The following is an 11494-nucleotide window of genomic DNA, read 5'->3' as shown; positions in this document are numbered from 1 at the left end:
ATGCTATTTTGTTTATTGTTAGTGTAAACCATTACATCTTAGATTGAGCTCATCATGTGAAATGTCTAACATGGTTATGTCAGTGTTTCTCAGATCAGAAGAATGACAGCTGTACAAGGGGTCACAGATGACTGTATTTTTACCCTGTATGTCTGTCATATGTGTTCCAGATTTGAAATTATATTTTCTAATACAAGGTATACCTCTTCATATTTAAGACATACACCACTCTCAGCCATGGCTATTAGCAGTATTGATATCCTTCTTCTCTGTGAACCCAACACAATTTGTAATTGCAACCAGTGTTACGTATGTGAGGTCAGTCTCATTCACAAAGTAATGACCTGGGTCTCAGAAGGAAAAAAAAAAATAGACATGTGGTTTCTGCACAGCTACAATTAGAAAAGTTACAATAATTGTACATTTCGCATCATTTGCTGATTCTACCTACAAAGACCAGAGCACTCTTTAAAGCTCACCTATAAAAATGAAGAGGCCAGAGTCATTTTGTGTCTTCGATATTCCAACTCAAATGAGTAGACGTTAGTACAGTATTTAAGACGTAGATGGCATGTGAACGGGAAGGAAGGGTGATTTGAGAAAGTTGTCTATCGTAAGGGGTTTGGGCCAACCCATCAGAAGAAGAGTATTGTATACGCCAACTATTTTGTGAGGTTTGTATTTTCGCGAATTTGGTGAGTCAGGTGCTATTTGTGAATTTAAAGACACCGGAAAATATTGACTCTGATCCTGATATTAATGTGACTTGCGCTTACAATTTGTATGTGGTACTGTACATTCTCCATTCAGTACTGTACTCCATGAGCGCAAATTTAACCACTCGCGAAATTGTCGAAGTCCCGACTTGCGAAAATTTAGACTCGCTAGATACATGGCGAATACAGTAATGTGTGAACATTAGAGAGTAGAGTGTGTGACAACAATCATTTCGTTCTTCTGCAAATGGCCCTGAAGCCAGGACAATGTTGGAGGAAGTCATAGTACCGTACACTTGTATTTGTTTACTTTTGTCTAATGTGTATTTTGTATTGCTTTTATTGTTTTTGGGTTTTTTTTTTCAAGGTTTTCATAATATCGGGCTAGATTGAGTTTTTGTCATTGTGCTTTGTTGTTTGTTTTTGCAGTAGGGAGACAGTGCATCAAAAGCTAGACATTGCCACATACATTTGAGTTGTAGGTCATACAAAAAAAATATACATGTACAGTGTAGATTTGCAACTCAGCCTATTCAAATGCAGTGTGACCTACCTTTGTGTATGAGCATGTAAGGCAGCTGGAGGCATCTAAAGAAGTGATTGGTTATTTAGGAAAGACATTTTTTTCTTCAAAGTACTGTAGTGAAAGCATGCATACATGTATGTTCACTCTACTGCCACACATGATGTACAATCTGTAGGTCATTTTTGGCTGAAAATACCATGTGCTAGAATTTGGAAGAAAAAAATAATGTCAAGAAAATGATTTATGTTTGTTTTTTAAATTTGCAATATTAACTGCATGTGTTAGTGTAAAGACTGGATATTTCTCTCCATGTACAAACAATGTGCTCTGTCTGGTATTCTTACGGCCACATATCATCGACATTCATTTGGGATTCTCTCATTTTCTCTTGCAGGAAATAGCCATACATATATGTATGTACATGTACACATGCCCATACCCAATCAAGTCCTATGAAATACACAATCACATACATTACTTGGTTAAGGGGGGAATTTTAAACCTTTATTCATAATATGCAAATATCAGTGTACAGTATCCAATAGTCCTTAGACTATACTTAAATTTCAGTATTGATAGACCAGTGTATGACCAAAAAAAAAAAAAAAAAAAAAAAAGAGCTTTTCCAATTGGGTAAAAACACCTGTGATTGGCACAGAAGTGTAGGCCACATGTCAACAAAAAAAAAAAAAAATTGCACCTGTGCAGGAATAATGGTTTATAGCACCAAGGGTACACCTTGAAACACAAATTAATTTGATATTTATTTTTATTGACATTCCATGGCATTGATTTCTAGATGGGCTTCATTATAGCTTTCAGAAATGTTTTTTTTGTCTTTCTTCAAAGTTGAACGCAACAAACAACCTCTAAATTCATGACTGCTACATTGTAGTTTCAGGTGAATTCATGATTGCCCAAAAGGGGATTCCAAAAAGAATATGTTTACAGCACTGATACTACATGCATCGGGCCAACTGCCACTTCACTGTAGCTCTAACCACCACGTACAATACATGTACATGTTCCAACAGATGTGTTCAGTGTTGCATACAATGTATTACGTATGGGAAGTTGTGTGCATGGAAAGAAAATAAAAGATATGCTGCAATGCAGTAACCCTTTATGTATAGTGTACTGTGTAATACAGTGTATGTGGATGGGCATGACGTCAAGGTCAAATGTGAGTTGAGGTCAAATGGACAAAATTCTTGACAACCCGACTAGATGTATTTCCTTCAGGTACTGAGAACTACTCATGTACAGTAGAACCTCATTATAACGAGGTAATAGATATTAGATGTAGAGAGATACCTGATGGTAGTGACACATAATGAAGTAATTTTGGAGGTCCCATTCCTTTTACGGTATATTCTTTTTATTTGTTTCAGTTGTCCTTGCTGTGATGAAATAAACAGCTTGTTACACCAAGGTTTTCCTGCAGTAAGCAATTGCAAAGAACATTAAATCAGAAGATTGGGTTTTTTTAGCAGTCCACTGAAGGTGCTATTCCATGTCATGTTCAATTAATACGCCAGATCGAGGTTTCACTTTGCGCATAAGCAGAAAAAGGTCCTTTGTACCGACAGGGCATTTCGGCTTTTACATTCATGAAAATAAGCACCTGTGATTTAATGATTATTGAAGTGCATTTAATCCTTAAAAACGGTGCTTGTCAGCACATCCACCTGACAGCAAAAGTGGTACATGTATTTGGCTATAAACAAGGAAAAGTAGAAATTACGTGGTGCGTAATATATGTCCCCGCCGGAAGTAGCATTTTGTAGCAAAATGTACAATACAGGTGAAAAATCAAGGTCAAAGGTCTAAATTCCGTGTAGAAGTTTTGAAGCCCTCACCTAGTGCCATCACATAGAGTAAACAGAATCGAAATTGGGTTAGAAATGGCGAAGGAGTAGCATTTTGTAGCCATTGTACAATATAGGTCAAAAATCAAGGTCAAAGATCAAAGGTCAAAATTCTGTGTACAAGTTTTGAAGCCCTCACCTAGTGCCATCACATAAAGTAAACGGAATCGAAATCGGGTTAGAAATGGCGAAGGAGTAGCATTTTGTAGCAAAATGTACAATATAGGTAAAAAATCAAGGTCAAAGGTCAAAGGAGTCAAAGGTCAAAATTCTGTGTGGAAGTTTTGAAGCCCTCAACGAGTGCCATCACATAAAGCAAACGGAATCGAAATCGGGTTAGAAATGGCGAAGGAGTAGCATTTTGTAGCCAATGTACAATATAGGTCAAAGAAGTCAAAGGTCAAAATTCTGTGTGGAAGTTTTGAAGCCCTCACCTAGTGCCATCACATAAAGCAAACGGAATCGAAATCGGGTTAGAAATGGCGGAGTAGCATTTTGTAGCAAAATGTACAATATGGGTCAAAGGTCAAGGTCAAAGGTCACAACTGAAATTCTGTGTAGAAGTTTCAAAGCTCCACAACTGAAATTCTGTGTAGAAGTTTCAAAGCTCCCATGTAGTGCTATCATATAAAGCAAACAATCAAAATTGGCTGATAAATGACAGAGAAGTAGCAAATTGAAGATTTTGATCACACACGGACGGACGCACACACGGACACACGGACAGACACACACACTGACACACACACGTACGGAGCCCGTTTCATAGTCCCCTGCTCGAACTCGTTCGGCGGGGACAAAAATACAAAAGATTGTTCATATAGTCAATGGAAAATAAGGAGACGGACATTTTCCCCCAAGTGTTAATTGTCTACGCAAGTTTATGCTTTGAACAAGAGCAATGAATTCCGTTCATTGTTACATTGGGCAAGCTTACACATTATGTCATTTTGAAAACGAGTGAGGTACCTAACCAACTGAGCATAAAGAGAGGTCATTTGTACCCATGTGCACATGAACTAACTCAGAACTGGCTTATGGTGTCAGTTGAATGGAATGGTACAGGTTTCTTGAAAATCAGACCTTAAATAAGCAAGTTCAGGGATTTTTAAGTTTTCTGAACTCTGTAATAGTAGTCACTACTACATACAGTATTCGAATCATCACAAGTCTCCCATTTAACTGCCTGGAAACCTTTACTAAATTGACATTCTTTTCATGAAATCAATAGGAATAAGATGAATAATTTCCATCAAATTATTGTGATCTTGTCATAACATAAATGTGGCAACAATGACTTCTCAAGGAACAGATGCTGCAGTTGCTAAACATCCACCCCAAACCAATGGGAGTAAAAATGTGAACTTCTGAGACTCTATGGCCCAAATTCACAAAAGTGGTGCAATTGAAACCATGGTTTAAACCATGGAAAAAGACTAGTTTTGTATGAGGCACTAAGTGTCGCATGGCCTATTTCATTGCGAAATCAGTCATTTCGTTGATGTAATGTTAATATTTCCTTGACAAAATCAACGAAATGACTGATTTCGTAGCGAAATAGGCCCGACACTTGCCGCCCCAAACAAAACTACGATCTTTGAAAATGGTTTAAACCATGGTTTGAATTGTACCACCATCGTGAATTCCGGCCTATAACTTTCTCATTCTATGTCTGACTTTGGTGAAACTTTTATTATTGCATTTATCTGATTTCATCCTACTAATAAAGGTCACTTTGAACATGATGGGAAAGTTCAACCATATCCATGAAACACTTCACTGGTACTGCTTGGTGATGAAATAGTTTGAATTTACACTTTCAAAATGCCAGTTTGATATGTCATGTTAGCTCCAGATAAAAATCAGTGGAAATTTTGGAGGCTTACAGCCAAGCGAGGACTTTGTTTTTTGCTGTACGGCAGATACATGTACTCCACTCATAAACACATACAATGTATGTAAATGTACAAATGTATAATCACAACAATTTTAATCTCAAAAATTTGTGTAATCTTTTGCCTGGGTGGTGCCCTGTAATGATACTCCACTCAACGTACATGATATTACAATGTACATAGAGCAATGTCTCACTGACCCCTGTGTGGACCCAATCAGAATCATCGCACGCACCTGCGCGATGATGTAGTTACACGTAGTCTATACCAACTGCATGTGTGTGTGTGTGTGTGTGTGTGTGTGTGTGTGTGTGTGTGTGTGTGTGTGTGTGTGTGTGTGTGTGTGTGTGTGTGTGTATGTGTGTGGCTAATGCTTACACCTGTTGATACAGTGGACTCCATTTTTAGAAACAATAAGCACTGGACAAAAATGGAATATCAAAATGCACTAACAGACAAAAGTCCTGCACAGAATGTACATGCTTGATGAATTCCATAAATGCAATCACTAACTGCTTGGTTTTGTTTCCCAGAAATCATAACCATGTCATAGATAAATCATTGGTATTTGTTTTCGAAGCAAAAAAAGAAAAGAAAAGAAAAATAAACAAGTCTTCCTTTTATAGCTCAGTGGTGATCTTTAAGGTAGTTTAAAGGGACTGTAAGTACTGGTTGAAGTGGCTGAGAATGGCTGATATCCAAAAAAGTGATAATAATAAAAGGCGACAGGCCACGCCTTTTATTAGGATCTCTTTGTTTCACCTTGTTTTTAGATATCTCGATCATTTCAAAACCGATTTTCATCAAATGAACTTTTGATACCCCTTAGAATTGCATGCTCTTTGACATCTCATAGAGTAGTTTCTGAATATCTCGCAAAACTTTAAAAACTAAATCCTCACCTCAACCAGAATTGTACACACCCTTTAAAGTTATCTGTGATAATGATCCACTATAAGTTATTTCTCATATAATCTCTCATGCTATATGATGGCATATTTACTCTCAGCAGACACAACAACAAAGGAAACAATAAACAAGAAACACACTTGGTCGTATGACACTGTGAAACACCAAACACCAAAGACATGTTTACAACAACAAAAAATCATGATATTTTTCTTGCGAACGAGTTGGAAATACATTCATAACCCGCAGAGTACTTCCTCTTGCATCATAAAATGTACCTATATTTGTCTGCGCCCTTTACACAGGTAACTAGCTTGTGGTTCTCTAAGCAGTCAATAGGATGTTTCCAGCTAACACTCTTTGGCTCTACACTCATATTCATATTTGCATGAATACCAATTCCATCATATTATGGATATAAACTCCAAAAACTCCAAATTTTATAGTCCAAGAATGGAAATTCATTTTGCCCAATTGATCGTGGGCCCGGCAGCCACTGAGCAGCGCCAGATCGACGTTGCTCTAACCTTTTCAACTGTTGAACGGCAAACAAGGTAGCAGCAACTCCCATCTTTTAACGTCTTTTGGTATGATGATCATACTCATATGGTATGGGCACTTCTCATCTGCCTAGGCAATTCGACTCGATTCAGCTACTGTACACATCAGTTTGTTGACCTCCAGTGATACGTAGTGTTGGTACAGTACAAGCGCAGAACTGGTTTTCACAGCACTATGGATTCCCACATTAATACCATCTTCTGATGTCATCACCGCACCCATGATGGTGGCAAGGAGGAGGCATGGCTCTCAGCCTGCATAGGTGATAAAAAGTACTGGACACTTTCTCTTCAATGGCGGTTATGGCCCTACAGGTGATGTGTACTATTGCTACAGCTGTAGCATTGATTCCCAAGGCATGTTGGATTCTCAAGTGTCGTCAAACTCATCATCATCATCATAATCCATCTCTGCCTGCATCTCCTTAAAGAGCTTTTGGTACGCCGCCCCGAGCTCATCGCCAACCTCCTGCTCGATGCTTCCTCTGTGAATGTCATGTCCACCGGCTCCAAACTCTCCATCACCTTCCTCCTCCTCCACTTCCTCCTCGTTCTCTTCCTCTTCTTCCTCCTCTTCTTCCGCCACGTACTGTCCTACAAACTGGGCCTGGCACATCTGGAGGATGGAGGTTGCAGCATCATTGAGGTCCATCAGTGGCTTCTTGTTCATGAGCTCCTTGTCATCCACATCCTGCTGCACGCCATACTCCTGCTCACCATCAAAAAAACAAACAAAACAAACAAACAAACAAATGAATGCATGAATAAATGAATGAATGAATGAAGACATGAACAAATAACTGACAGATTTAAAACTAAGACACGCTCTACCCATACCCAAGTGTGTGAACTAAAAATGCATCTGGATGTACATGCCATGGCTGCATTTTGATGAGAGTGCCATACTGACCCTTGCCATGTCTTGATCTTCCAAGTTTGGTGAAATTGCTTTCCTGGTGGAATTTGTTATTATATACAATTTAAACTGTAGTGGTAATGCTAAGGTAGAAAACAAATATGAAACACTTTCTTTTTTTTCTTTTTTTGTACAATATTTTGTAGAAAAACAAAATTTGCAGAAAATAGGAAACCCCATCAAATTCTGACATTTGCTGAATTTTGGAATAAAGATTGTCAGAGCTGCCTTTATTTATCAGAAAAGAATTGAAAGTCTGCTGAGCGTTTAATTCTTAACACGGGTAAACAAACAAAAATTGGTACGGATGAGAGAAACTGGAAACAATAGAAAGAATATGTGGTGGCAATACAGACATTCCCAACACACATCACGATATCTGATAGGTTGTAAACTCTGTATTAAATTGTTATTTCACAGTATTTTCAGTTAAAAAAAAGAATCCATACTTTGCTAATTTTCGAAAACTTCCTCACTTTCTCCGCCTGCTACAGTTGCTCTATCTTTCTACCTTTCTTCAAAGCAAAGCATTCTGGCAAGGTGTCAGATATATGATACACAAAGAGGGATATGTCATAGACGGTATGCTGCATGCACACATGGTTTTCATGGCCAGAATATTGACTTTTAAAAAAGAATGAACTAAAATCAAACATTTCTCGCAGGGCATTTTATATTGGCTCTCCTGGAAGAGCCACTTGTAGACAGCTCTCTTTAGAAAATGTTAACCCATTGAGGACGGACTGATTTTGCTACAACACGTATTTCCCATTTACACTTGCCCTAGTATACTCGGGACTCGTCCTCAACAGGTTAAACATCACCAAATAGACATCTTCCTCTACAATGTAGCTCATGCTGGATTTTCTATGCACTATCTAAACAACTTTTAGTGAATCAATGCTGACTGGAGATGAAGAACTGAAGACAATTGCATTTTTTTTTTCAATCACACAAAGTTTGACCAATTGTCAAAACAGCAGTTTTGTCAACAGCAGTAAAAAAAAAAAAAGAAATATATTTTGATGTCATCAATCTACTGCTCATTCTAGATGTTGCATCCCTCTACTAAAAGAGCATGCGTGCAGCTTTAAGTTCATCTACATCACTTTTGCAAACATATAACACTTTGTGCATGATTGAAAAATAAGAAAATTTCTCCCAACGCCATGACTAGTAACACACCTCAGAGCTTTCACAAAAAGGAATGAAAAATTAACCCCATGTCACTTGAGAATACACTCCCCATTGTTATGGGGTCCAAATAAATTCATTGAAAATCTGTAATATTGATTCCCCCTACATCATAAAGATGTTTCTGCAGTTTTATTATTCTAAGGAAAGGTCAATATTTGATATATCAACTTATGAAAAGAATCTAATTTTCTGGACACAAGAACTTTAATCCCAAGAGGTATCCTTCTGAAGGATTTTTTCCTAAGTGGTATTCTGAAAATCTTTCTAAGTTTCTTCTTAACTTTTTTCCTAAACTTAGGGAGAAACTTAGCCTAGGAAGATTTGAAAATGAGGATATAAATATGCAATTTAATGCAAATTTCTGACTTAGGAAGAAGTTGGTACATGTATTCTAGAATGCACTTAGGAAAGAATTTTAGGAGGATATATTTAGGAAAGCCCCACCCCTGTCCTAAGGTACTTTGTTAAGATATAGCAAGCTGCAAAACATTGTGACAGGAGCTTGTCATTCACTGCGCGCAACATGTACTTTGATGCGCAAAATGGGCATGCATGAGAAAGGGGACATGCCGTGACACGTGTATTTAACCCTACGTCATAATAATATGCAATTGTCATTGGTTGGTTCGTTATGATACAGCATTTCATATTGGCTTATGAAAGGACATGGGCAGGCTTATAAGGATGGCCTAATTTGCATTAAGAAGTTCCGAGGAAGAAATTTCAGAATACCAATTCTGTCTTTCCTACTTAGGCACTTCCTAGCTTTCTGACTTACGAAGAAACTTTGGAAGAAATTTAGGAAGATTTTCAGAATACCACCCAGGACTCCTGTATACTATGGGGCTTGCCCCCCCCCCCCCCCCCCCCCCCCCCCACTATGTGCACTTCACAAGGTAGAATGTAAGGTCTAGATTTAATTTGACTAAATTTATCCCCTTAATTACCTCCTCTATCCTTGCTCTTGCTGCCGCGGCTTCAGCATAGGCCTCTCCACTTGACTGCCTCATCTGCTGACGGAGCACGCGTTCTTCTTGCTGCAGAAAGGACAATATATTTACGATATATTCTTCTTCTTCCGATGAGTACATCCCTCTGATAAGAGTATTGTCGTACTTGATATATCCATGTACATCACAAGAAAAAGAACTACCTGGTACATACTACATTTTCGATTTTGTAGAGTAGAAACTCTACCACTGTCTACCTGTTATCCTTCAAAACACATGACCTATAAGGTAAAACATAATCCCACAATGAATGAACTCATGCAGTTATTATTATATCTGGCAAAATATTTCTCCAGTGTTACACAGGTTGTGTTACATGCTTTTTTGAAAGTGGTCAAGATTCGATTGATTGTATGCTATCTTCTTTTGAAAACAATGAACACATTCCTACTCAAACTAGGTCTAGTCTAGTCTCACTCTCACAGTTCAGAATGTATTAAATTACCTTCAAGCGGTTCAGCTGAGCTTTAAGCTTGGTCTCAATATCTTGCAGGGCCTTGTCTTCTTGCCGCAAATACTTCAATTTAGATAGTATTCTTTGATCGTCTTTGGAACTCATGACTAGTTTGTTGTGAACACATTTAATAACAAACTGAACAGTCTAACGTTAAACGGGTACGGCGCGCAGCACGTGGAGACACCGGTGAAGTGGGGTATTGCTGCTCTCTGCTGGTTGTGATAGTTAGATGCGAAACTGTCAGCAGGATCAACCGGGGAGGTTCGGGTAGCTACGCAGTAAGCAGTAGGCCCTTTGCAAGGGCGAGCACCATGCACCATTGGCATTGGCCGAATAGATCGGTCTGCCTGTATCTTGTTGTTGGGGATAATGTTCCATGGAGTCTGCGTCTGGCTTCACGGAATTTTCTCCTATGTCGACCTCCTATGTCTACCACAGAGGAGAGTCGTAAAAGTCAAAAAAATAAACTGCTCCGGACAGACGGATTTTTCTGTTGCTAGTTAGTAGTAGCGTGCCCCATTGATAAGGCGTCAATTGAGTGCTAGTGCCGCCGAGCATGCATCAATGCATTGGCACCACATTGTACCGCGGCATCAACTCTTTTCACGCATGCACAGCGCGCGTCCCATAAAAACCATAAGCATGCCAATTCGTCTATGGCAAGCGTTGCTATAAAAAATCATTGCAGTACATGTAATATGCAGTGAACCTGGGGACCATTTCATGAAGGAACTTGTCGGATAAAATGTCTGACAAGTCTCTTCTATCCGACAAGTTTTGAGAAATTCTTTAGTCTGATTGGCTGATTTCTCTGAACTTTTCGGATATAATTGACTTGTCGGACACTTTATCCGACAAGTTCCCTTATGAAACGCCCCCCAGGTCGTGCTTAATTTTCAGGTTCTACATTCACTTTTTTTACAACAGTTTACAATTTTCATACGTTATAGTCACGCGTGTAGGTAATAATTAAATACTGCACTCTTTAGATGATAAATCAAATAAAAAAAAAAAGAAAAACTAAAAATGTCGCTATGGCGACTGATGCCTCCGCCATAATGCACGATTCGCCCAATAGGTGTATAGTGCAATTAAACGTCTTCACAATGTGTGATGACAGTTTCACATAACTGGCAAAGCATTGAAATGACAGGTTTGTCAGAAATATCTTGAATGTTCACTTTCCTTGAACTAGGTAAAAAAAAAATTGCTATAGTTGTCTAAGAGTGCAGGTAGGCCTACATGTATTTGGGGAATTTTTTGAGGATTTTTACTTGACATCTGACTGACCCTTTTATAAGTTTATGCATTGAGTAATTTTCAAGGTATGAGGAAAGTACCGGTAATTACAGTATAAAATAGATTCTTTTTTTATATAGCACTTAAACCTGGCCTTGACCCTTAACCTTTGACCTTTGACCTTCTGGCAGGAAATTTCCA

At 38.4% G+C, this 11494-nt stretch overlaps 1 protein-coding gene across 1 annotated transcript; it reads right to left on the bottom strand.

The window, feature by feature from the left end:
* Positions 1-6844: 6844 nt before the first annotated feature.
* LOC139739094 (uncharacterized) lies at positions 6845-10156 on the bottom strand. The gene is made up of 4 exons (XM_071649714.1): positions 10043-10156; positions 9565-9624; positions 6990-7186; positions 6845-6959 (listed from the first exon to the last, which is right to left on the bottom strand). Exons 1-4 carry the CDS (start codon positions 10154-10156, stop codon positions 6845-6847), a joined length of 486 nt encoding a protein of 161 aa, XP_071505815.1.
* Positions 10157-11494: the final 1338 nt, after the last annotated feature.

This window comes from Diadema antillarum, unplaced genomic scaffold, assembly GCF_040938485.1.
Source record: "Diadema antillarum isolate AM-2024a unplaced genomic scaffold, OU_Dant_1.0 seq00000782_RagTag, whole genome shotgun sequence".
NCBI lineage: Eukaryota > Metazoa > Echinodermata > Echinoidea > Diadematoida > Diadematidae > Diadema > Diadema antillarum.
Note: the sequence above shows the minus strand (reverse complement) of the source record. Positions and strands in the feature narration are given on the sequence as shown.

Coding starts and splice junctions, on each gene's coding strand:
- LOC139739094 (XM_071649714.1), bottom strand. CDS start 10,156: ATGAGTTCCAAAGACGATCAAAGAATACTATCTAAATTGAAGTATTTG. Junction 9,625..10,042: donor CTCAGCTGAACCGCTTGAAG/GTAATTTAATAC, acceptor TCCTTTCTGCAG/CAAGAAGAACGCGTGCTCCG. Junction 7,187..9,564: donor GTGGAGAGGCCTATGCTGAA/GCCGCGGCAGCA, acceptor TTTGATGGTGAG/CAGGAGTATGGCGTGCAGCA.